Consider the following 27,794-nt stretch of genomic DNA (forward strand, 5'->3'; position numbering starts at 1 on the left):
GCCAGAGTAACGGGGCCGCCGCGGCTCAAAGCCCTCGATTGTGTTCGTTTGTTGACGTTTTGTTCAAACACAGAAGAGAGCAAGAGAATCTAGAGAGACGATCAGGTCCGACCGACCGATGTCCCGGTGGTGGCCCACATGAAACTGCATGCACGAGAGACTCGGCGTTCGTGCGACGTGCTGGGGTTTCCACTGAAAGGATGATCGCATCGCTGTCTAAAGGGAGTTTGTTGGAGGATGTCCTTCACAGCGGCTTTAACGAGGTAGCGATAACCTATTCACGTTATTACAGTACAGCAAATAATACACAATATCACCTCACGTATGTATACACGGTATGTTATTGGCTTGTTGAGCCATTTAGAAAGCTTAAAGTGTTTTTTAAAGTAATGTATAGCTTACATTTGGGGGTTTATTTAAGCCGTGCGTGCACTGCCGTTTTGTTTATTTGAGTTGGCAGATACAGAATACAGATTGATAGTTATCAGCAACAAACAATATTTGAGTCAGAGTCCCACTCCCACATGTAATTTCCACCAAACAAGTAAAACAAAAGACAAAGCAAAGAAGAAAATAGTATGCCTACAATTTCTAAAATACATACATCCCCAAAGTAATGCAATGTGTTTATGCTGCCTTTGTTTTTTCTTTTTTTTGGGCTCTGTATAATTTGTATTTTAATTAACCCTGACAATGGCCAGTCACGTGACCACACTGGGCCGTTGAGGGTGGAGCGAACCGTGTGAAACGGACGGATGGGAAGTCTTAATTTGGCTGTAGCAGAACAATAGACTAACCAAACAAACCCCATGCCGTTTACCAACCTGCATGACAAACCAATAACCTCATCTGAGCCCCCCTCCCATTGCTACCCTAATCCCTTTCATAGAAAATGTCTACCCTTGCAAATTAATATGTTGTCATCTGTCATCTGTGTATGTTTATGTATGTGCTTTACTTACTCTTGTGAGGATGGAGATGACTTGTTGGTCCTCAGAGGGGATATTTTAGGTTGAGTGTTTAATGTTAGGTAGAAGGGATATATAAGTTAGGGTTAGGGGCTAAGGATATGATTTAGTCAAATGAAACGGATGGTCACACTGCCGTGTGTCTATGTCTGCGTGTTGTTGAATCATTACAGCAGCAACTGGCGGCCTATGTGTCCTGGATAAACGCTCAGCTGAGGAGGAAGCCAGGACTGCAACCTGTCTCTGACCTCAGACGTGATCTTCAGGATGGAGTGGTGCTCACACAACTCATTGAGATAGTGGGTTAGTAGTACACAGACGCACATACAAATGCACATGTATACACACCAGGCTCGGCTCCAGGATGGAATGACTGAGGGTGCAGTTGGAAATGGCAAGACATCACACATCATTTTTATATAGTAAAACAATATTTATGTACATAACACTTGGGCAGAATTTGTAATTGAGGATGCCAGGCACCCCCGTGGTGCTGGGTCTGATACATACACAGTATACTCCGGAGTGTTCAGTTTCCTAAAATAAATGGACCTCTTAAAGGATTTAGGATTATTGCGACCACAGGTCAATTAAGCCCATATATGGAGATCCCTGATGTCATCAATATTGGCCAGCAACTCCATATGTTGATCCTTCCCCATCCACCCTTCCTCTTCGATGTCTCCCTTTTCACTGATACCTGTCAATTGAGACTATAGATGGGCCTGCCCCAAAGTTATTAGTGCAGCCACGCCCGGCAGCCGATGAAAACTAGAGTTCTCAAGGCCCGGCCATCATCAAACCCTGTACACTCAAGAGAATGTCCCCGCTACCACCCTTAGATCTCCATATATGGAGCTGACCTGTTCTGACATTCCATATGTTGATCAGACCTCATCAAACCCTGTACACTCAAGACATGCTCCTTATATGGCCAGTATAGAATTCATTCCATGTTGATCTGACACCCCGTGCCAAAGTGCCAGCACTCGCCCAGCAGTCAACGAGACGGATGCGTACACACGAGGTCGCTTCTTGCCTTTAGGCGTCTTACTGGTAATGTGTAGTACACATGTGTGGTGGTCGTTGGAGAACTGCCTTGCTACCTTTACCACACACACACACACACACACACACACACACACACACACACACACACACACACACACACACACACACACACACACATACACACATACATACATACATACATACATACATACATACATGGATTTTAAATATATTAAGGTATTGTAGGCTGGGATTTTACAAAAAAGCCCCCCTTTTAAATACATACAGACATACAGACATACATACATACTTATAAGGTATGCCATCTGGTGGCTAATGAACCAAACACACATTCTCAGAAGTTGAAGCAGTTTTAGAGGACCCACTTTTAGGCCAGTGCAACAGAGCATGCTTTTGCCTTTTTTAAAACCTTACCCATTTTAACCAAATACATACATACATACATACATACATACATACATACATACATACATACATACATACATACATACATACATACATACATACATACATACATACATACATACATACATACATACATGCACAGGCAAAGACAAACTGGCGTGCAGACACAGTCATTGCACGCACGCTACACCATTTCACAAAGCTTACAACACAGGATGTTTGGTGGTTTCAGAGCAATGGTTTAGTTTTTCACAATCACTCCAGAGCCAGGGTAAAAACTGACAATGTATTTGCAGCCAAATGAAGTAATGCAGGGTCTGTTTGCAATGATATAATTTTCTTTCTTTACCAGTCAAATTGAAAGCAATTCATACCTGCTTTGTTGACGTATAGTTCCAGCCCGTTGCTTGGATGATTTCAGTCAGATTCAATTCAAATTTGTCAGACTGAGTTGACAAAGGGCAATTATGTTTGTATTTTGTCATAAGGAAATACAAAACAAAGAATAATTGTCTCCACCAGGCCGAAGGCATGGGGAGAGAGTATGTTTTGCACTCCGTCCGTGTGTGTGTCCGTCCGTCCTTCCTTCCGTCCGTCTGTGTACTGCTAATCTCCGGCACCGTTAACCCGGCCGATGCCAAACTTTGCACACACACTCCCTGGATGCCAACGATGAACCTCTGCCCCACATTTTCCAGAACGGCCAGTTATAGCGCCACCATGAGGCAGCTTTTCACATTTTTTACCTACAACTGCACCGATCTGCGTGAAACGTTGCATGCACACTCCCTAGAGGCCAAGGACAAACCTTTGACCTGCATTTTCCGCATCTGCCTTTTATAGCGCCACCAGGAGGACGACTTTTGTAAAACACATTTTTTGATATTACTCCTCCAGATTCTGTCCAAAAATCTCACAAATCGTTACACAGTATCTCTATGGTCATGTGCTCAAGTCGGATCTGTCCGATATTTCATATTCCATCTTAATTGGCTATAATTGGCTTTCACAGTTTGCAAGATTGCCCCGTTTTGAACAATAGCCTCAAATCATGAACGCAGCATGCAATTTACGTGAAATCTTTCACACTTTTTCTTACTAGGCTGAGGAATATATCCCACCCTTTTCACATTGGCCTGTTATAGCGCCACCAACAGGTTGATTTTTGCACACTCCTATCCTCCTGGTGGAGACCTGTGCCCGGAAGGGCACTTTTTCTAGTTTAGAATATGTGATAGGTGTATGATAATGTAATCTACTGTCTACTACATCTTCTAAACAATCACTGCTGAGTTGTCTTAACATTAAACCAGCAGAACCATGTTCCTTTCCTAGTACATTAGTTATACTTAACCTGACTCCGGCAGATTGGGGCAGTATTGAGTTCACAATACAGCTTCCATTTGGGATTGTGCAGGGATTGGCGTTGAAACCGTCCCGTGCCCGGGTTGAACCAATCAACGGCAGCTACAGGCGGGATCTTGTCGAGACCGGGTGTGGCGGCATCGAGAAGCGCCTGTTACAATTGTATTTCCTAGCCCCTTAAAATTGGAAAATCATATTATATTAGTGTTTGCTTTCCTGCTGCCACAGCTACTATACGTCATGTAGACACGTCAATATGATTGGTTGGAGTTTGCACGCCCTGACGCCCAGACGGTGATAGACAGACAGTCCCATCCAATCACCTGCCAAGTAGCTTGAAAAAAGGGATGGCTTTCTTCAGCGATTGGGCTACAGAGATCCCAGATGGACGTTCGTTGTGAAACAAATGTGAAGCAAGCGTCTCTTCCATCTGGCGGAGTCAGGTTTAGGTTATACTAGCACATAGTCAGCAAAGTACAGAGAAATACATTTTAAGCATTACACACGATCCATCTAGTTCCATTTGTACACTCTCAGAGTTACAGACCTGTAAGGGTCCATTTGGAACCCTGTCAAGGAACCCTGAGGGTCCCCGGACCCCACTATGAGAACCACTGACTTAGTTACTTAGTCAGTTTCTCCACAATTGTAATCATTCATCCCTTGACTTGTAAGTTAATTTTGACTTGACAAACATGACAGGGCAGGAACCGATAACTTGATTATGGAAAAATAACATAGTTAACTCAATCAGAATGCTATTGTTTTCATTGCAGCCATGATGTCCCACAGATGCTCTATCTTGCAGTCCTGGTGCATGCATACATGTAATTTAATTAACACTATAAATGTACTCTAGGGACAATAAAATAAATACAAAATAGCTAAGTAACAGGTGTGTAGACAAGTAAAGAAAAGTAAGATTCTGACATTTCGCCAAAATCAATAGTGTTCATCACCTGCCGAGTATGCTCAGCAACAATGGCAATTTACCCCATCAGATTTTAAAATATCTTAAATATATCCTTACTATCCTAGTGGTGGCACTAGAGGAAAACTGTCCATAAAACCTTCATCAGGATACCACTACTAGTACCCCTAGTAGTGCCTTATGTGTATTTTCCACAAAAATAAAAGAGCTATCATTAGGTAGAACTTTTCCCCCACATAATTCCTGAGCATGGAAGCCATACATATTTCCGTGGAAGCCATGGAAATATTTCTGAAATTGTTCATGAAATTTCCAGACATTTTCAGCCCTAGTTTATGCACCCTTCCCCCTAGTATGACAAAAGTACAAAATGCCCATGGTGTGATTATGGTCAATACAAAGCACCATCCTCAAAAGAATGGAGAGAATGGTTCGGGGAGGGGGTGCTGTTTTACAGACCCAGATTGCTCAAGCTGCTGTAACATTCATTTGGCCTGTAGTGACATTGACATTCTTTATTCAAATTAGGACAGTCCTTTCCAAACAATGGGTTGAGAGTGAGACCTAAATGTGGGGCATGGGAGGTTGTGACAGAATCACAGACATACTTTTCTGTAACAACTTGTACAATAGCTAAATCTTTCATTGCATTACATTACATTTATGTTATAAATTTAGATGGATAGATAGATACCTTTATTGATCTGGGAGGCAGCACAGCAGTTAAGAATGACAGGTACAGAGTAAGGAAAGTACTGTTGTCGTATACAGCAATACAAGGGCATGAAAAACAATAAGGAGCATTACAGAACAACATACATGATATACATATATACAACTATCCTGAAATATGCAGAAAAATGGAACTTAATAGCGAGGTGATGAGTAACCTTTGAATGATCTTTAATTTGTTGATCTGTTAATCTGCACTACGAGCAACTGATAAACGGCACAGCATCAAATCCAACATGGTCCTATATGAATGTCATTTTTTTTTTAAAGATATTTTTTGGGCTTTTTGCCTTTTATTGATAGAGGTATAGTAGGTAGACAGGAAACAGGGAGAGAGGTGTGCAGGGGGAAGACACACAGTAATGTTCGTCGGGACTCAAACCCATGACACACTGTCATGCTGGATTACCAGCCAAGGTGCCTGGATCACTAAGCCGGCCCAGGCCTGAATGACACTTTTTGACTTTCTGACCGTCTTTCTGACCTACATAAACTATAGGATAAATCACAATTATCACATAACGTCTGACTGTGATTTCTTGTGCTAGTTTGCAGTCTTCTTGAGAGATGTCAGGTTGATGTGAAACTTGATCGTTCCCCCTCTCTTCAGAGCCATCTGGGTCTCCCTCCATCTCGAAACTCTGCGTAAGCTCGTAGCCTACGAGTAAAAGCTGTTTCTGTAAGTGGAAAGACATGATGTTGAAGAGACAGTGCCCATGAATGGAGACAAGAGGGAACCATCGTAAGAAGGACTAGGCCTCTGAGCGTAGGATAAAGAGACAGCCTTCTATAGCATAGCACAGAGAATCCATTAAGTTGGATCAGACTGACGAAATGCAATCAGACATTGTAAGACCTTTATTTAAGCACACAAATAGTATCCCCCAAAAGTGTTTAAATCCTCCCTCTGAAGCATTTAAAGGGGGGATTTCCCAATTTTCTTTTTTATAACTTTTGGTCCATGTGAGATTTTATCATTGTTGCCATTTTGGCCAATCTATGTCACTACTGAAATGGATTAGTCCTTTTAAGTGGATAATTTAGTTGAGTACATGCACATGTTTGAGAGAAACAAAGTTCTGTTGTTTGTTGCCTAGAGTTAGACTTGTTGCTCTGTTGCTCACTTGCCTGGTGCTGTTGCTCAGCTGTGCCAAGAGGTTGTATAGATTTGTGTTATCAGTCAGTAATGTCCACTCACTGAGGGACCCTCATATCAGTGAAGATATAGAAGCGACAGAGAAGGTGGCAAGTTGTATTGACATCCCAGAATCACTGGATACGAATTACAACAGACAATTGACAATTTTACAATATAGAAAGTTCCATACATGCACACGTGTTAAAAGCATTGGAGCTAGCTTTATAGAAACCAGACTAAGATTAAAAACTGTGCTCAAAATGTCAAGCAAAGTAATTATTATCTTAATTGCCATCACAATCAAATTATTATGTCAGATGCCATGGCTGAATTACCCAAATTATATCTGCTCAGTCAGTTCTCATTGTGTAGGCGTTTTGGCTATTGTCAAAGGGAGAGCTAATTTAGTTCATCAGGCATATGTGACTAAATTTGACTGAGGGACTGCCATTGGATTTTTTTGAATTTTCGTTTTTTCATGTCATATGAAAGCAGGGAATCATAGCTTCAAATTTACATATTGGTTGTTCAATTTGACCCACCAGTTTAGGAGATATGGCTTATAGAGAAAACAGGCTTGAAAGGTTCACTTCTGTGGTCTCTAACATTACACCTAGCTACATGTTTAAGCATTTATTTCATATTTAGATGTCAATTTCAGCTCTGACACTTATATCAGACATGCTCTAGTATGTGAAGAGTCTGCCTGTGCTATTAACTCATTTTGGATTTAAAACACTTTGCGTGATGGCAGGCTCTCAGTCAAATCTGGTCACATATACTGTATGTGCAAACGTGAGTTACTATATGCTATTTCCTGTAGTGTCGCTGGTTTCCAAGCCCTTCATTGGAATTCCTCGTGGCTGTGTTTCCTGGCCAGCACAGGTCCTTGGCTCCGATCTAGCAATGTCCTTGCTCCTTGGATTGTTCAGTGTCGACAAACTTGTCGATAACTTATGATCAAAACAGTCTTGTGGTTTTGTTTGTCCCACTACACTAAGATGTCTTGTGTTACACTCCTCTCTGCTAATCACCCCCAGACAACAGCCAAGTCAGTCGGGTAACCCAGATGAACCAACTAACCACTAAAAGGGAATTTGACTGTGATTAGAAAAGTGTGCTCCTCAATTGTGGTATTTGTATTGGAATGTAAGAGAGAAAGCTGTTTTATAACGGTTCCTCAACCAAACAGTAGCTACTTTACCATTAAGACCTGAGGTCGATTCTAAAAATGACTTTTATAGTTTTCTGAAAAACCTATGTTGCTATACCTATGTGCTCAAACGTTTTCATGTCAAGGACCACCAAAATTATATGTATTTGGCCGCGGATCTACAAGCTCATAGAGGCGCATGAAGTGACGTGCTGTAACCTTGTATATCTGCTATTTTTGAATAGCCAAAGTATATGGTTAAAGTGGTTCGAATCTGGAATGATGCTTTTCCCGGGGTGAAAGGTGTGTGGACACGTAGATTGACAAACTTTCTTCATGTTGACAGCTGGGGAGGTGTTGGAAGGCGTGTATTTGACTCCGAGAAGCAGAGAGGAGAGCAAGGAGAATGTGGAACGAGTGCTGCAGTTCATCTCCTCCAAACACATCCGCATGTCACACATATCTGCTCGAGGTAAAACGCCTTCTTCCTCTTTATCTCTCTCCTTCCTCTCATTCTTCCTCAATCTGTCTCCTCTCTCTGTCTCTCAGACACTCTCATTTTCAGTCACTGTCTCAATTAAGAATCGTGGGTTTCTATTTGTTTCTGGCATAGGTCGTACCATATTAAGGAGACTTTCACCTCTGCTTTTTAAAAGGCATGCACATTGTGCACCCACATCTTGATTATTATTAGAGTGAATAAACAGCCTGTTCATTTACCATGGCAGACACGAAATGAAGTCGCTCTCATGAGCCACTCAACAAGCCTTGCACAAGCTAGCAGAGCCATGTGACATTCTCGGTGGTTGTTTGCCATCTAAAAAACCATTGGCAGTAGTTTTCAGTTCACCGTATGGCATATATCATTACATCACCTGCTCTAGGAAACCTTGTATCTTCATATTTCAACTTATTTTTTTATTTTTTTTATGATCAGCACTTTATTTGGATTTTTTACAAATAGACAGAAAAAACAAACACAAGCAACAACAACAGAATGCGTATGCATGGACATTATGTATGAGCACAAAAACATGGATAGACAAGATAAACAAATACAAATAAAATTAGTTTACACGACCAAACACGCAGCATCATCAACCCTATCGTATACTAAGACAGTGAACAATCAAAAGGGCATTGCCTGACCATGGATCACATCAAGGACCTGCAACATGACTGAGGAACACGTTCGACTTCGAATCATATTTATCTAACTGATTATTCATCTTAAAAGATAACTTCTCCAAAGCAGCCACAATACCAAGCTGAGTGAACCATACATGTGCTGGAGGCAAATCCTCAGACTTCCATTCCTTAACAATGATTTTCCTGCCCACCATTAATGCTGTATGAATCCAGTCAGCTAGAGGTGCGGGGACATATTTTCATATGTAAATGCCCTACTTCGTTATACAACTACAGTACAACAAACAACCTTCAAGTTCGCTTGAAGGACACGATGTGACCCATTGCGAGCTTGTAGTTCATTTTATTAATATTCAATATAAGAGCTTGTGACTAAATAATAACCATTGGAGGTTATTTTTTCCATTTCCTAAAAAGTTACAGTTTTGGACATACAGTACAAGGTACCCGACAATGATATGAGAAGAAGAGGTGATTTTGTCTCCTTGTCAAATATGTTCCTCTTCAGTGAGCTGAAACAAGACCAGATGAACTGTGATGATCCCTGATTAGGGAGTTGGTCCAACACACAAGCCAAAAAAAAGTGAAATGACTCTGAGTGGTACATTTGATCATGATGATGATGATGAGGTATAGACCCACACGATCTCACATGGCGGTAACCACAGTAACCGTGTTGCTACCGACATACAGAGTCACATGTTGGAGCGGTTAGCACCGCTCAAAAATGCAGTTTAAGAAATGCTGTGTATGTATCATAAATAATGTATCATCATTATGTTGTTACTATTGCAGACATAGTGGATGGTAATCTGAAAGCTGTGATGAGGATGATCCTGGCACTGGCCGCTCACTTTAAACCATCAGCCAATCACAGAACTGCCGCTGGGAGTGGGAGGAGCTCATCAAGTGGCGTGACCACTCACAATCCTCATTCCACCGTTGCGTTGGTGCAGGGTGCAGCTGCTGCATTGGTGACAGCACGACATGACGCCGCACAACCCACGCGCCATACACACCTACGCAGGTATGCAAACATACGTGCATTCATACAAAACTACAGTTTTACTGTATGAAACGGTAAAGTATTATATGGTATTATATGGTATTATATGGTGTTATATGGTCACTTTTAGCTCTTTTGTTTCCTACTGTTCCTCTGACTGAACAGATATGGTTGGCATAAGTTTTTTTTTATTTTTTAAATCTTATTATGCTCTGAGGATGAGGAAGGCTGTTGCCGAAACGCTTAAGCTTTCTCAATAAAATATGAGAAATTGCATCTGAGCCAGTCTTGCATCTTTTATTTTGGAGTGCCGCTTTTTCCACTTTGGTGGTTTATGAGTTGTATTTATAACTGAGCACCCACGGCCTTCCCTTAACCACGGGCAGTATGAGTATCCAGAGGAAGCACCTGCTTTTCTTTCTTTACATGGTTGGCATACATCTTTCCTTCATTGACCCCTGCTGGGGAAACATACACACTGCAACAGCCAGCCAAAAACATGATCATATCCATGTTGAATTGTATAGCACATTAAATGCAGTTCAAAGTGCTCTACAAGCAGCAGTGGGACAGATGCAGATGTAACAAATTTGGGTCTGATTATCATCATCATCATTTTTCGACCGCGGTCGAGATCGTGGATTTCACAATATCTCGCCAGACTTCCCGGTCCTTCATTTCCATCCCCAGTTCCTGCTTACTGATGCCTGTGTCCCTAGCAATGACATCAGGGAACGACAGTTTTCTACCTCTGGTCTGCTTTGAGGCAGGACTCCAGAGAAGAAGGGAATATATAACCTCATTGTCAGCTCTGTAGCAGTGGCCGGTTCTTCTGGATCGGACTAGTGAAGAAACACGGGGAAGGTTACCGTATATTAGATTAGTCGATGGGTGGCTCTTCCAAGACAGATTTTGCGCTCTCATTAGAAGGCGGGTGTAAGTGCCATCCAACCGTTTCTCTAGTTTCTTTGAAAGTGTCCATGTCTCGGAGCCATAGAGTAGAATCGGCTCAACGGTCGTCCTAAATATTATAGCGTGGCATCCTTGTGAATCTGGGATGTCATGTGTCCAGCCTGCGATCTTAGTCGCCTACAATAGTGGCTGCACCCCCCACGTCTGACACAGCCATGGGTAGGCAACCCAGCTGGGGGAGATCTGTGCTATTTCTAATGTTTAAGTAAATGGCGGTAAGATCGAGTCATGTCATAGAGTCATCAAAGATGTCACGTCACAGACGGCCACATGTCACGTACAGTTTCAGAAAGCTTGGTGTGCTGAGTTCCTAGTGAGAGATACAGTTCCTATCACAAACTTGTTTTTTATTTCAGATCGTTTACATCTTAAATGCAACTTAACAGGGAAACATTTTGACCTCTTATCGTTGAATCTATACTCTATAGCATCTGTGTTGTGTTGTATGTTCCCTGCAGTGGGTGGAGGGTTGATGAAGAAGGTAGTGTGTGTGTGCGTGCAATGGTTCAACAGTATGAGAAAGGCCCTCCAGAGGAGACGGACAGCACTCAGCCAAGCAGGTAACCCTCCACACACTCTACTGTGTCACTGGACAATTCATTCATTATTTTAAGCTGAAAAGGGTGTTTCTTAGCACAGGGGTTACCAAACATTTTTGGCCCAGGTACCCCTTGGGGGGGAAGATTCTTTTTCCAGGTACCCCCTCATCCTCGCAACACCGATAAGCATATTTGCAACCTTCCATGCCATTGGAACTATTTGTATTAACTTTTCACAACACATTTATTTAAGATGCTATCTTACACTTAATTGTTTTAGCTCATGCTCATTTGATTTAGCTATTTTGTCTCATCTGTTTAAGGAAATAGGTAGCTGATATATTGCACTTTTACCTTAGCACTAGGTATACTCTTGGTTGCTTGTTTTTGCAGAAAATGCACTAAAGACTTCTGGTGATTAGTAGTTCTTGTTCCCTACCTATGTTGAATACACTTATTGTAAGTCGCTTTGGATAAAAGCGTCTGCTAAATGACTGTAATGTAATGTAATGTAGAATAGAATAGACCTATTTGACAGTGCAGAAACATAATTGCCTGCCTTGATGCATCAATTAAGCGTCAACGACCATCAGCTGGTCACAGACACTCAAGTCAAGGGACTGGTTTAAAAAAGGGCAGCACTCTAAGGTGACATTCACACCAGAAAGCTTTACTGCGATTAAAACGAATCCTGCTGCGCATTGTCCGAAAGTTCGCTTCGTTTGGCAGGTGTGAAGGCTCATTCGAATCCTAATGCGCAGCAAAGAACCGCATTCTACTCTGCCCAAAAACGTGGGTTTTGCTACGCATCCAATCGCACTTGATTTCGATTCGGTGCAGGTGGGAATGCAATCCGTAGCAAATAAAGGAAATGAAGCAAACTATCATGTGGCGGATAAGGAGCTAAACACAGTTGGAGACGGAGAAGGGATATTCATCTTACGCAGTGCAAATATGTCCCGTTATCATGTGATGTGGTCAAATAAGGAGACCGAATTAAGCCCTCATCGAAATATGAGGACGAGCACATTAATCTATTGCTTAAGGAAACACATAAAAAACACTGCAGTGTACAGAATATTCTGTCTGTCTGTCGTGCATAAACATGGAGGGCTGTCACTGTGTGGGGATCCGAGTGGAGAGTGGAGACTTTCTTCATCTTGTTTAAATATAAATACTTCAAAATTAAAACGCATGTTTAGCTCAGCATGATTTATAAACTGTATAGTTAACATGGCATATGCATAATAATTGTGATCGGATCATCAATGGGACTCTGGGAGCTATACTATTGTAAACTTCGGATCATTTTGCGCTCCCGTCTCCGCTGTGCCTCGTTTATGTGCCCAAAAGAACAGTGGCTAACACACACACACACACACACACACACACACACACACACACACACACACACACACACACACACACACACACACACACACAGTAAGTCCCCGACGACACACTGCATTACCGTTACCCTCACCCTCAACTATTACTCGAAGTATATATCGGCTTTCTGAACACATTGATAAAATTCCCTGCTACGTTTCCTTGCTGCGCCTGACACAGCCAGTGTGAAGGCAAACCGCAGCAAATTAAATATGCAAGAATCCAAATTCTCCGCCCATTCGCATTCGAGTCTACCGAAGTATTAGGTGAGAATGTGACTTAACTGAAAGTATGACTGCATGGAGTCTGTTTCATTTCTATCCAAAGGCCTTTGAATAGTGGGCATCGTGCATGCGTGTGTGTGTGCACGCAAGCGTGTGCCTGCGGCAGTTGACAGTGTTTGATCGTCAGACTTCAGGGCACTATAAAAAGTATCTTAGACGGGGGTGATAGAGGAGAGGAATAATTGGTCTTTTTAGTTCACCAATCACATGGTGGCTGTGTGTGCGCGTGCCAACAAATCTCTGAGATCTGTGTAAGCACCTCTCCATGCTGTAAATAACATCTGTGTGCTTTTCCATGTAACATGCACTGATGCACAATAGATGTACGGTATGTACATTGATTGCAGACATCGGAGAGACACAATACTGTACCTAAAATTACTGTACCTAAAAAGAAACCAAAAAAACGCAGCAAGTGATGCTTCTACAGTATGTGGGGGTGGTGGTGTTGGGGGTGGGGGGCTTGAGCTGCTGTGGTTGTCATGGAGATAACTGTAGCTAGAGGGGTGGGGCGTGAGTCATGAGTCATAAGTTTGCTCAGATTCTGACTCAAGATAGATACACATGCAGGCTTACGATTTGACTGTCCGGATAACATACATACAATTTGGGTCGACTTTAAGCCACGATGGGTGGGATTCAAATGAAATGGTAAGGTGTGTGTGTGTGTGTGTGTGTGTGTGTGTGTGTGTGTGTTTGTGTGTGTGTGTGTGTGTGTGTGTGTGCGCGTGCGCGTGTGTGCGTGCGTGCGTGCGTGCGTGCGTGCGTGCGTGCGCGCGCATGCTGGTACTTAGTTTACACGTAGCTGTTTCTTTTGACAACATCTGGGGACACTGTAGATTCAGGGTTTGGAAAGGTTTAGTGCAAGGGTTAAGGGATGTAGCAGTGGTTAGGGATGTTGGAGAATTCAGTCAAGGGAATCAAATCAGTTGTAAAGTTTTATATATTGAAATTTTATTTAAAGGTTAAGCCCCTTGAGATACATCATCTCGTTTTAGAGGGGGTCCTTGGGCACAACACATAGACAAAACATTACATCAAACATGTCAATAAACAGTCTTCAAATAGTAGTCCTTAGTCACTCAAATATGTATGGCACTAACTTATACTTAATTTATATTCCATTGTATGATGGTGTTGCAGATTGAATATAACAGATCTACAATATCACATTGTGACGCGTTGTGAGCTTACAGTAGATATACAGTAGATCAGCTATTTTTGACAATGTTAGAATGTCTAAATCTGTCTTTGTTATCTTTGCATCTGCACTTTTTATTACTTTTTTCTATTTGGATAGAGTTTAGAACTGGTGTCTGTACATCTTAAGGTAATTAAATGGCATATTCTTTTCCCTCTCTAAGTCTCAGTTCCATCAGCCCTCTAGACTCTCCCAGAGTGCCCCCTAGCAGTCATTCAGAGGACACACAGCAGGACGACAGGAGCAGTGAGTTCCGATCAATTCAATCAATTCATTCAAAGATTGCAGTTTCATTGTTGAACACACCTAATACTCTCTCTGTGTGTGTGTGTGTGTGTGTGTGTGTGTGTGTGTGTGTGTGTGTGTGTGTGTGTGTGTGTGTGTGTGTGTGTGTGTGTGTGTGTGTGTGTGTGTGTGTGTGTGTGTGTGTGTGTGTGTGTGTGTGTGTGTGTGTGTGTGTGTGTGTGTGTGTGTGTGTGTGTGTGTGTGTGTGTCAGCTGAGTCAGCTGAGTCAGCTACTCATATCGTAGTGAAGACTGTGTGGGAAGACTCTGTCAGTGAAAGTTTGGAGAGAGAGATGCTGGAGACTCGCAAAATGGTGTCTGCTTTACAGGTACAAACAGATTGTCGTTTATTGTACATGGATGGATGCTTTACAGGTACAGACAGACTGTTTACACCAGTAATTATCTTAGGACCGCCAGTTTCATATGAATTAGGCCACGGACCCCCATTTGATACATCTCTGAGACATCATTATATTTGTATTAGTTCTGATGCTTCCAGTACCTTTTAACTTCTCCATACCAATTCTGATAACTTGTGTATCGTTCGAATACCAATCCGATACAAATGCGTAATAAAATAATTAGGAATAAAGTAAATGGTAGTAAGTGCAGGCACAATTTAATTAATTAATTAATTAATTTTATATTATCACGCGATAAATGATTTGAGTTAGTATTGGCAGCATTTTTCTCGCTCGGCATGGCGACTCGCTCACCTAAGCCTGCTCACCTCTGACGATTTTAACCGTTTTTTCGTCGGACAGTCATAAACACTGAGAACTGGACTACGGTAAATGAAAAGTTCCCCCCTTCAAGGCACATGGTGGCGTTTGTCACAATATGCCTTTTGGGAAGTGAGACACAGTTGGTTGGTCTGTCCACAAAATGTTATTATTGTTATTCCTCTTGTGAGCACTAGGGTGGGGCTCTACTTTCTGACCTGTAAAAAGTTATAATTACACACAGACACACAGACACACATCAGATAAGCTACTGTTTTGAAAGGTCACACACAGAATGGAGTTATCTGAACACTAGATGCGTCCCTCCAAAGAGCAAGCTAGCGTTAAACGTGTTGGTTTCGTGTGTGTGTGTGTGTGTGTGTGTGTGTGTGTGTGTGTTGTGTGTTGTGTGTGTGTGTGTGTGTGTGTGTGTGTGTGTGTGTGTGTGTGTGTGTGTGTGTGTGTGTGTGTGTGTGTGTGTGTGTGTGTGTGTGTGTGTGTGTGTGTGTGTGTGTGTGTGCGTTCCCAAGGCTTTGCTGCTGAACGGTTCGTTGCCTGAGGACGAGCAGGAGGTGTCTGTGAGTTTGGAAGGAGACGATTCTCAGCAACAACTGGTAGTGATATATTTTTCGGTGTCTTAGATTTCCACGTTGTTTCTCTCTTCTTACTGTTGTTGGATTATTTCTCTCTCTCTCTGTATGCTCTGTTTCTCTTTCTCTCCCTCTCTCTCTCTCTCTCTCTCTCTCTCTGTATGCTCTGTCTCTCTTTCTCTCCCTCTCTCTATCACTCTCTCTCTCTCTCTCTGTATGCTCTGTCTCTCTTTCTCTCCCTCTCTCTATCACTCTCTACCTCATCTGCTTGGGGTCTTAAGTTCTGTTCTGTTCTGTTCTCTCTCTCTCTCTCTCTCTCTCTCTCTCTCTCTCTCTCTCTCTCTCTCTCTCTCTCATTCTGTTTCGCTAGCTCTTTTGTATGGCACAGATCAAGTTTCTTTGTGTGTGTGCTGGCGCACCATCAACGCACGCACGCACGCAAGCACGCACACACACACACACACACACACACACACACACACACACACACACACACACACACACACACACAATGGTACACAGGTATCTGTTTTCCTTCTTATATTCCGTCAATCCAGTGTGGTTCTCACAAACACACACACAAGCCTTTTATTCCACTCTCTCTCTTTCTCGTTCCTCTCTCTTTCTTTGCAGGTGATAACTCGCAGTCGTTTGGATCAGAGTATGGAGGAAGCTCAGGAATTTAAGGTAAGACGTTTGTTTTTCAAGTGGTTTTGTATTTCTTTTCTTTTCCAATTGTTGCTGCCATATGCTGTCAGTGTTCATTATTTATTATGGGGACATCTTGGCGTCGTGTACCAACTCAAATATATAGTTTTAAGCTCATATTAACAATTAAATGTCTGTATTCTTTAATATTGTGTTCAGTTATAGTGGAAGAAGCTACAGATAATTTCTCATTTCTGTACATGTTTGTTAGCCTTAAGAACACAGTGTGATAAATATTTAACTTGTGGTGCATTGTCTGCTAGCGGGAACTGCTACGCTGTAAGCAGGAGCTGAGAAACATGCAGGGTGTAAAGGTAGGTGTCTCTCTCCCACACACGCACACCACGCATGCATGCACGCATGCTGCACGCACACACACACGCGCGCGCGCACACACACACACACACACACACACACACACACACACACACACACACACACACACACACACACACACACACACACACACACACACACACACACACACACACACAGAGAGTAAAATAAGTTTTCATTTAACTATGAGAGTGTACAAATGTAACCAAATGAACCCTTGAAGTCTATTTGGTTACATTTGTACACACTCCGTTAGAAATGGAAGCGAAAGTTAACCTAAATGTACAAATTTCTTCACTTTTCATTACATTTCATTACATTAACGGGGAAAAAAATAAAGAAGGAAATAAAAAGAATAGTTAACAACTACAATAAATGTACACAAGACAATCATCACAATAAACCTCTGTTAGTACAATGCAATTGCAATTCTTGTCTATAATTGCAGATTAGAGCTAGTAGTTTTACTTCACGCACGTTTAAAAAAGAAATGTTTTTTTTATTTTATATTTTTCACACCAGCTCAGTGGCCTTGTTATTAGAGTGTCCGCCCTGATATTGGGAGGTTGGGGTTTGATTCCCCGGCCGGACTAAGACAATGGGACCCTATGCCTCCCTGCTTGGCACTCAGCATCAAGGGTTGGATTGGGGTTAAGTCCCTGTGACATGCTAACTTTGTGTCCAAGGGGTGTACTTGTACATCATGGCTGAGGGGTGTACTTGTACATCAAGCAACCTACGCTACAGAAACAGGAGATAGACTCCTGCCACATGGCTCCACAAGGCTTACTACTACTTAGATAGATAGATACCTTTATTATTCCGCAGGAGGAAATCAGTCGCCCAGAGGCGGCACAGCAGTTAATGTTACAGGTTACATTTAAGTATAAGAAAAGGAAAAAGATATGATATCCACAACCACTAGTTCTGGCCTATGGAGAGAATTCTCATGGAAAAACATGATTAGGTTCTTCATTACACCGAAAATAAAAAGCCTACAGAGTGGGACACCGGAAGCAGGGAACTGTTGGAGAAAATGTAATAATGCAATGGCTGACCACTTCCACGTATTCTGGGATTGCCCAATAATACGACAATTCTGGCTAGAAATAGTATCAGACATTAACACAATAATGGGTTTCGAGATTTAATTTGAATTTACAAAGGTTTACCTGTGTAACATACCAGAGGACCTTAATACCCCAGATAAAGGAAAAAGTACTGTAGTATACAGTAGAAACAAGGCAAAAGAAAAAGACAAAATGCATTAAAGAAAATAAAAGAAAAAAGGTAGTGGTACTAGTACTACATTTGTGTTGCTATTGAAGTTAGCTTTGAAGCTCCCTTCATAGGTCAAACATTGTCACCAGTTTGGAGAGTTTGTTATTCACTGTAGTCTTCAAAAAAAAAAAAACTTTGTGTTTGTTTGTGTGTGTCTGTGCAGGAGGCTCAGCACCAGAGACTGTGCGTCCAGGAGACGTCCATCCTGCAGCTGAAGCAGGAGCTGCTTCGAGCCGGCATGGCCAAAGACGAGCTCAACAACCAGAATGTACAGCATTCAAACAAAAACACAGACAGTAAAACATGGTCCACACACACACACACACACACACACACACACACACACACACACACACACACACACACACACACGGACTATACATCATGTTTAGTTTGACACATGTTTCAAATGGACAATGTACAGTCTTCAATGAACTGATGGTATATATGTTCTTGCAGGCAGAGCTGCTGTGGAAACTGGAGGAGTGTAACAGGCTGTGGAGTGAATGCAAGGTGTGTCACCCTGTAAATCAAGCGTCGGAAAGTGTTATTGACTTATGATGTCTTGTCTGTTCGTGACCATATTATACACACACAGCACGACAGCAGCCATTTTGCTTTTACATCACAGTCAGAGTAGGAAATCTAGAGCAGGGGTTCTCAACCCGTGGGTCGCGACCCCTCGGGGGGTCGCCAAATTATTTTAGGGGGTCCCCAAATTATTAAAAAAAAAGAAAAAAAAATTATATATATATTTTTTTTATTTTTTTTTCACGATTTTTCAAAAATAGCAGACCTACAAGCTTGTAGATCTGCTATTTTTAAATAGCTAAATTATAACAATGCTTAAAACACCAAAAGGGGTTCCCGCCCAAAATGGTTTAAGGTTATTGTAGCAGTCAATTTATATTGGGGGTCGGGAGGGGGCGGGGCGGGGGTCCCGAGACGTTGCCAAAGCATTTTCGGGGGTCCCCGGCCAAAAACGTTGAGAACCCCTGATCTAGAGTACTCTTACTGACCGCAAAATGACCGCTGTGTGAATTTAGGTTTAATAGTTATTGTACTGGTTGAGGACCTCCATCTTCCTACAGGATCTGATCCTAGTTCAGCCATTCATGGTATATGTGGCTCGTTTAACCTGACTCGATTGGCCTAAATTCATTTGATGTGAAACATCTTCTCTTGTGTCAGCCTATTTTTCTTTCCTTACTGTTTGTTGTCTTAATAGAAAACTAAATTAGTCAGGGCGCCTGTTCAGGGGAGGGAGGAGGTGGGGGGGATAGCGTGTACCTCCACATGCGTTACGCCCCCCTAGTGAGACCTTTCACTGTCGGGTGGAAAGAAGATGTTGGCTTGATGGCCGGGTATCGGAGGAGACCCGAGGCTTTCTTCACCCTCCCAATGACTGATTGTGGGGGTTAGCAGAGATGGAGTACTTGTAGAGAGGCTGGGGAATTGGGAATTGGCTTTACTAAATTGGGACTTGAAGGGGAGAAAATGTTTTTATTTTGTCTTGAAGGGGCATGTTTTGCACAATAACAGTCTTTTCATTATGTCTGCTCACGATCTCTGTGATTCATACAGTATGTTTGTTTACCTCAGTCACTGATACTAAAATCTGATTTTATTTTTATTTTTTCTATGAACCTGTGACTTGACACCCATACTGTTATAAAACGAAAATAAAAAGATTTTGAAAAGAAAAGAAAACTAAATTACAATGCTTTTGGTGCTCAATGCTTGGTATTATATAGGACTGTATTTAAGCAAAACGTCTTACCTGGGCACTTTAAATCGACTACCCTACAGGCTTAAATGAGTGCTCCAGTGTTTTACTTATATTTCATACTGACTTGTGCTAAATGGCTGCTGTCCCTGCTTGGTTGAGTTGCAGAAGGAGGTGGCACAGAAGGAAAGGCTGGTACAGCAACACAAACACAAACTAGAAGAAAGCCAACAGCAGAAGGTATGTAACATTACTGAATCTTTTCCAACGTGCAAATCGACAATTCTGCAACTAATTCTCATTCTTCAGTAAATAATATCTTTGTGCTGAATAGAGTAAATTAGATAGATTTCACTTTAGTGGTGCCCTGAAGGGAATTCAAGCAGCACTGTGGTAAAGGTAATACAAAGTTTCCAATTTGGAAGGATACAGTTATCGCTCAGTCGCTGCACATCTCTTCTATACATTCTCTGAGTTTATACAGTCGTGAAATGTACTTCTTTACATGTCATGCATCGAGCACAGGATCATATCAATCCAAGGTGAGGTCATGTACTTATGTGTAATTCATTTGTGTTTATGGATGGTTATCTGTCTCTTCGGCAGAATGAATTACAGAGAGACTTGGATCAGAAAACCCTGATGCTGAAGGAACTGATGGGACGTGATCTACATCAGGTCTTTATCATTCTTCTGTTTTGAATTAAAGATGAAATAAGTGATTTCTGTTACCAGTTATGGGTGTGTGTGTGTGTGTGTGTGTGTGTGTGTGTGTGTGTGTGTGTGTGTGTGTGTGTGTGTGTGTGTGTGTGTGTGTGTGTGTGTGTGTGTGTGTGTGTGTGTGTGTGTGTGTGTGTGTGTGTGTGTGTGTGTGTGTGTGTGTGTGTGTGTGTGTGTGTGTGTGTGTGTGTGTGTGTGTGTGTTGAACTGACTGTATAATCCCTTTGACATGTTCGCTGTGTATTCGCAGATTTCTACCAGTGCTGATAACAATGGATATCCTCCTGCTCCGTCTGGGTCAGGGGTAAGTCGGCCACGGTATCTTATCTAAAGTCTGTGCACACTGTCCTGCTATGGCAGCTGTTATAGGGCTTTCAGCAAGCAGACTGATTTTATCCCATTATATATTATCTTCTATGACTGTACACTGTTTTCTGACCAACAGGCAGAGGAGCTGCAGTTGGTCAAAGACGCTCTGAGGAGTCTAAGGAACAACTTCAGAGAACACGACCCTCAGCAACACACTCTGGATACCCTTGAGCAAGGCATCGCATCGCTCATAGACCGACTGCATGTTGTACATCCACAACGGGTACAAGAGCGCACGCACGCACGCACGCACGCACGCACGCACGCACGCACAGACAGACAGACAGACACAGTCACACACAGACAGACAGACACAGTCACACACGCACAGACAGACACAGTCACACACAGACAGACAGACACAGTCACACACAGACAGACAGACACAGTCACACACAGACAGACAGACACAGTCACACACAGACAGACAGACACAGTCACACACAGACAGACAGACAGACAGACACAGTCACACACAGACAGACAGACAGACACAGTCACACACAGACAGACAGACAGACACAGTCACACACAGACAGACACAGTCACACACAGACACACACAGACACACACACACGGATACGAATGATTATTAAATGCTGTAATTTAACCAAATTGCAACACGTATCCTAATAACACTGCTAGTAAAAGTAACAGTATTATTGCAATATTCTAGTCATAGGTTAAGGCCATTGTAAACCATATAAAGAGCAGACAAACCGTGTGTTGATTTTGTGTCCGTCCTTTTGCTTCAGGGGGGAAGGGGGAAATCCCCACGCCGTAAAGCTGCTCACACAGACCCTGATGACTGGCCTTGCACAAGTAAGACTCTTCCTTCGTGTGTATGTCTCTACACGCACGCACACACGCACGCACGCACGCACGCATGCATGCACAGACTCTCTGTGGTTTCATTGTCTTTTGCCTGTCTTATGTTTTCATCACAGAGAACTGCCATTCACAGCCAAGTCCTCCCTCCTCCACTAAAATACTGTATTTCACGGGACAGTCACCAACGCCCTCCATGATCAACATTTCCAAGAGGTCGGTATGTGTCCAGGTGCTATAGGACGTGTGGGTGCATAGGATTGTTGTAAATTGCTCTTATGTTGTATTGGTAACGTCACGTTATGTGTCATTCAGGCTGGGTGAGGTGACTCTGAAGGATGTGAAGGCAGCTGTTGATCGACAGGGGAACTACAGGTACCACTTCAAAGCCCTGGACCCAGAGTTTGGCACTGTGAAAGAAGAGGTAAGACTAAGAGGAGGCCATGGCACCGCATCAAGTTTAATTATGTCTGTCTGTCTGATTGATTCATAATACGTGAGGAATATTCTGCAAATAGGCAGTCATTATTGGAAACAGGGTGAAGCAGAACCTAAAGAAAACGATGTACAATAATCTGGTAGAATTGTTCTACTGTTGCAGAGTTTAACACTGTGCCTTTGAGCAGGTTTTCTTGGACGGGGCCATTGTTCCTGGCTGGGAAGGGAAGATTGTTGCCTGGGTAGAGGAAGACCATGGAGAGGAAAGGTGAAAAAGAATGTAGCCTAGTCATTTCGCCCATACAGTACATTTACATACAATGAGTCTCTGCAGTCATTTATTATACTATAAACGAATAGCAGCCACATTTGTCAATGACTTTCTTCTTTCTGCATTTTATCACACAATCATCAATCAACCATCGCCCTCAGACCAGTATAGGTTGAAGCTGGGACACAATGGCATCCAAACTGTTGCTGGCTGCTGGTTTCACTGGGGCCAGAGACTCAAAAAGGGCTGACAACTCAGAAAGAGCAACACGGATGAGTGGACAAGAGAACCTGGGAGTCGACAGAGTTCATCAGCGAGTAGTAAACCGCAGTTAGCCCCACTCCACCTTGCTGTGTGCGGATATGGAGACACTGTAAGCCCAGTGCCTTACCACCCAAACACTTTCTAGATGTTTGTTTATGAATGTAATTTCAAACTGGCCGACAGCCGACCGTCTGTGCTGTCTGGAGCTGCCTTTAGACTCTTCCTTTGTGTGTATGTCTCTACACACACACACGCATGTGTGCGTGCGCGCACACACACACACACACACACACACACACACACACACACACACACACACACACACACACACACACACACGTCTCTTTCTCTCTCTCTGGTTACACTGTCTTTTGCCTGTCTTGTGTTTTCATCACAGATAATTGCCATTCACAGCCACGTCCTCCCTCCTCCACTAAAATACAAGATACAAGATGTTCTGACAGGGTTTTTGCGAACAGAGCAACTGTAGTGGAGAAATAGTTTGTGCTCCAACCCTAAATTTGTTGTCAATGCAAAATGTGTGGTCTCGGTATTAGGTAGACAGGAGTTGGTTGTTGTCCTCGTTCCCTCATGTCAGGACTCTAGTAGTCAGTGACAAACATTTCCACACAGGCCGCAGATTGATTGCCTACAAAACCAATTGTGTTTCATGAACTGTTACATATTACAGAAAATCACTTTAAGGTGTATGATCGTATTGGGGTGACTTGTGCTTTTGGGGAGATATGGATATGAAGTCAGGTAATATCAAATAACATTATTATTATTATTATTATTATTTATTTATTTCCTCCTAAGATGGCAATTGAGGAGGACCTTGTTATTCCTGTCAACCTAGTTGCGTGACATACGGCATGTTATCTAAAATGTATTTTATTCCCAGCCATAGGGGAATTATTTAGATTCTAAATATTTCCCACCCTATGGTTGTGAATAATCAGAGTGGTTGGCTGGTTGCCATAAGGTTATATCAAAGGTATTACTTGTCGTAGCCTATGATTAGATATTTATTGAAACGGTTGTCAAAAGTAAGGGGCGTGGCCATTTAGAGTTGTTTATATCAGCACCTGTCTGCTCAGGGCACAAAGAATCTCCCTAACTTTTCAGTAGCCCTGTGGCTCGGGGCTAGGCCTACTGACAAAGTCATTGACGTCAATGTTCTGATACAGCAAATACATTTTACAAAAGCAGTCACTGAATCCAGCTGGATATTAAACAATAATTTGCTGTCCATTATGCACAGTCTACAGCATATTTTAACACAATTTGTGCCCAAGACGTCTCCAGACGTCCTAGGAATTAAAGTGTAGTGTTGTTGCTTCAGTATTGATTGAAGAGGATCAGTATAAAAATAAAATACAAAGCCGTATCAGATGAGATGGAGTCTGTAAAGAGTAGGGTGTACCTCTACTGGCCAGGGAGTTAAAACGCCTGTGGGGCCGAACAAAACAAAACATAAAAACATGATAAGGCTATTTTATGCAGACCTGCACGTGTCCTTTCACCTCTTTCTTTAAACCTCTTATATGTTCCACCACCTTTGTCCATCCTTTCGCTGTCAGTGTTTACTTGACAAATTCCATCTGGCTTTTTTTCCTCACGTATTACATTTTGTTTAAGCCCATATGGCTGCAAAAAGAAAAAGGGTTATGCTGATTAGATGTGTGTGCTAAAAGCCACATGCTGGCTGTATTTCAGAGGTGTGTCCAAACTATAGCAAATAGTTAATGGCTTAATTTGAAAAACAAGGCTATAGTTTGTAGACAGAAGTTGATCTAGTAATGTAATAGCCTCAGAAACCGCAGGTTTTTCTTTTCAAAGAAAGAAGAAAAAAAAGTCTGGGCGAGACCAACAGGAAAAGTGGCAAAGTAGTGGGAGTGAACCTTGTATTTCGCTAAACCAATAACAGTGCAGAGGGGCGTCAGTGTTCTCTGCTGTGTTCTGCGGGGGAGGCGGGCTCATAGGTTTCCAGCGCTAGTTTGTTCTGCCCCTCAATGCCCAGAAAAGCATAGGGTTCTTTCAGGCTAACCTAGTAAAAGTATTACATATCACTGGAAATTGACCTGTGCTGGCCTGTTTGTATTTCATTCAATGGCACTGTTGGCACAGGTAAACAAAATAAGAATCGGGTTCAATGTGAGCGGCTGTGAAATACCCCGAAACCAAACGGTGTGCTTTGTTGTACGACTACGTTTCTCACTGGTTATTTTTAGTGAGCCACTATATGGTCATAGGACAAAGTGTAAATTTGACATTTTAAGCTCTAATACATGCACACACTCACTAAACTAACACAAGTCTTTCACACTGACTGAGGTGCTATTGTTGGATGTTATAGACTGAAGTTCTACTGTTCTTGTAGATATACAGTATTTAAGACGTGGACTGTTGCCTTTTCGATTATTATTATTTAGAGAAAATGTCTTATTTAGTGCAATCAACCAGCATCTTGTGAAGCAAGAGTGCATCTGCACATGTTTAATGTGAATAGGATGTATTACTGTGGATATAATATCAGTTCTCCATTTAAACAAGCTGTAGGGGGCCTCATTTTTAAAGGATTCCTACATTTAAAAAAACAAAAGTCCATCATCCGATCAACAAATTGTAATTATCTTTCTCCATTGGCACTATATTAAAACCAAAATTCTATATTTTATGCAAAGTCTAGATGTTTATTTTTTAATTTTTTAATCATAATATTCTTTAAATTGGTTGTATGTTCCACCACTATTTTGGGGAATAGTGGTGGAGTCTAGCACTGCTACTGCCAGACCCTGCTTTTGTTTGAGGCACACAGGACTGAAGTTTGATACCAGATGATCTATTCCAGTACAGAACAATTTGGGGTTCAAATATTTGCCTTTACACTGTCTTGCATAAATAAACATAAGAGGCTAGAGATTAGCATACACAGATGCCATAATTGCTTTACGATTTTACATTTTGGATATTTCTATATGCTGTAGTCTTTGTTGACCGCAATTTGTACATAAATGTACTGTATATATAGTTATTGTACTGTATATACACGTTATTGCCTAACAGTGTTTACATGGTATTCATTGAATGTTGGTAATGGAAAGCCTTTGATATATTGTAAAATAAAACATTTTGTTTTAAATTCAAATATTGTCTTCTGTTTTCTACCCACTACTGTGCCACTTTTACTTTTAACTACCAAAATTGTGTAGCCCACTTATGAGATGCAAGTCCCCGAACCCACCTCACCCCTGCCCATTTTTGACAAAGACTGAAGTCAGTGTCACATAATGTGTGAATTGCCTCGAAACCATGGCTCGCAGCCACCCATTATCACCTCAAGAAAGACAATAGCAACAACAACACATTAATTCACATGATCAGGCATTATTAAAAAAAAAAGAAAGAACAAATAAAAAAAGAATACAACCGTTACCGAACCGAAACAACAGTTATTGCAGGGTCAACAATGCTGGATCAACGAGGCTCGGTCGTATGGGACAGGCTAGGGGACGGATTGGATGTGTTTTTCTTGGCAGTAGGACAGTAGGTGCTTATTCTCGAGTGAAGATTTAAAACGCACGTCTATAGCCTTTCTTACGTGTGTGTGTGGGTTGGTTTATTACGAACGTTATCAACGTGGCTATGATTCAGGATGCTTATCTGCTTAATGTTGTGTTTTATATGAACGTCATGTAAAAGCATATAAGTATGCGGACGTCTCTGATGTTTATAACAAACCAAACCGTTTGAAAATCGGTTGAAAATTCAGTAAGTTATGGTTATTTAAAAAGTACATGTCCCATAGACACAATGTTATGCTGGCCCGAAGTAAGATGGCCGCCACGTAGCGACGTCACTCTATGCTGCCCCGAAGTAAGATGGCCGTCAGCGCAGGTGAGCCATCGCCTTTCTTACGTAAGTTACGTGTGTGTGCGCGTGTGTGTGTGTGTGTGTGTGTGTGCGTGTGTGTGCGTGCGTTGTCTGTTGAGTAGCCTTTGAAGGGGACATTAAACTGCATTTAAATAATAATCATAAGTTGATAAAAACTCTTGTTTTTAACGCAAATACAATATATAGGCATATTATAATGTATTTTTTTTTTTAAACTTCCGTGTTTTTAATATCGTTTAAAAAAACGGTTAAAACCTCTAAATGCGTCGATGTCGTGGTGTTGTGCGTGAAAGTAACCGATCTACAAGCTCACAACGTGACAATGACGCGACGCATTGTGAGCTTGTAGATCGGCTATTACTCCGCCGCACACTACACCTCATAGAGTTATGACACACCGAAGTGTAACCTGTCAACCAATGAGCGGCGCGCGTTCAGCGGGAGGTTGGCCAATCAGAGGAGGCGCGCATTAACGTTTAAAAGCGGAGCCGAGAGATCTTTTCTTCAGTCAGTGTTCTGCAGAGATACTTTTCGACAGCGATCATCTGACTCACTCGCGATTTTGATACGTTAACTCAACATATCCGTTTCTTTTCGAAACTTTTTCGTTTTTAGTTGGAAGTTTCAAGCTGAAACTGTCAACTTTGTTTAGTAGACTCTACTAAACAAACACCACATCATGGAAAACGCTTTTCGTCCCGTTTTCGTCGTGTCTTCAGGGGGATTCCGCCATGCGGTGAGTAAACTATTTATGAAAAATGATAATAACTAAAGTTAGCTTGTTGCGCAGTTCTCCCGGCCGGGTAGCATGCTGGGTTAACGTGCCCCGGCCCCGCTGGCTCGCTGTTGTCGCTCGCCAACCGATATCACGATACTCTGTTCTGGACTGGTCGACAAGCGACATCATAACATAACCGTTACATGTCGCTCGTCGAACTGATCTCACACGACGCTTGTCCGCTTTAATATCTGTTCTTTCTGGTCGACAACTGACACATTGTATAACCGTTGGGATTCATGTCGCTCGCCGAACCGATCTAACACGATGCGGTGTCGGAATGCACCGTTACATGTCGCTCGCCCAACCGATCTA

The 27,794-nt window shown here is 42.2% G+C and overlaps 1 protein-coding gene across 3 annotated transcripts; it reads left to right on the top strand.

The window, feature by feature from the left end:
- Positions 1-25,947, top strand: LOC306927669 (dixin-like). Of its 3 annotated transcripts, none has more exons than XM_079507479.1 (21): positions 1-263; positions 1,142-1,271; positions 8,071-8,196; positions 9,669-9,900; positions 11,310-11,411; positions 14,428-14,510; positions 14,762-14,877; positions 15,804-15,887; positions 16,497-16,550; positions 16,835-16,885; positions 18,352-18,456; positions 18,648-18,701; positions 20,083-20,154; positions 20,521-20,592; positions 20,885-20,938; positions 21,080-21,226; positions 21,759-21,825; positions 21,951-22,047; positions 22,147-22,255; positions 22,458-22,537; positions 22,702-25,947. In XM_079507479.1, the coding sequence occupies exons 1-21, from the start codon at positions 201-203 to the stop codon at positions 22,709-22,711; spliced, it is 1,908 nt and encodes a 635-aa protein (XP_079363605.1). In that variant the 5' UTR covers positions 1-200; the 3' UTR covers positions 22,712-25,947. The 3 variants fall into 3 exon arrangements, with proteins under 3 accessions (XP_079363605.1, XP_079363606.1, XP_079363607.1); XM_079507480.1 differs by having other exon boundaries at positions 14,771-14,877; XM_079507481.1 differs by having other exon boundaries at positions 11,337-11,411.
- The last annotated feature ends 1,847 nt before the right edge of the window (positions 25,948-27,794 follow it).

Source organism: Electrona antarctica (assembly GCF_951216825.1).
Source record: "Electrona antarctica genome assembly, chromosome: 8".
NCBI classification, from domain to species: domain Eukaryota; kingdom Metazoa; phylum Chordata; class Actinopteri; order Myctophiformes; family Myctophidae; genus Electrona; species Electrona antarctica.

What these genes read in the sequence shown, in the direction of transcription:
- LOC306927669 (XM_079507479.1), top strand. Translation starts at nt 201, where the DNA reads ATGATCGCATCGCTGTCTAAAGGGAGTTTGTTGGAGGATGTCCTTCAC. An exon ending in GTCACACATATCTGCTCGAG is followed by an intron (nt 8,197 to 9,668) that starts GTAAAACGCCTT and finishes TTACTATTGCAG; the next exon opens with ACATAGTGGATGGTAATCTG. An exon ending in TGATGACTGGCCTTGCACAA is followed by an intron (nt 21,826 to 21,950) that starts GTAAGACTCTTC and finishes TTTTCATCACAG; the next exon opens with AGAACTGCCATTCACAGCCA.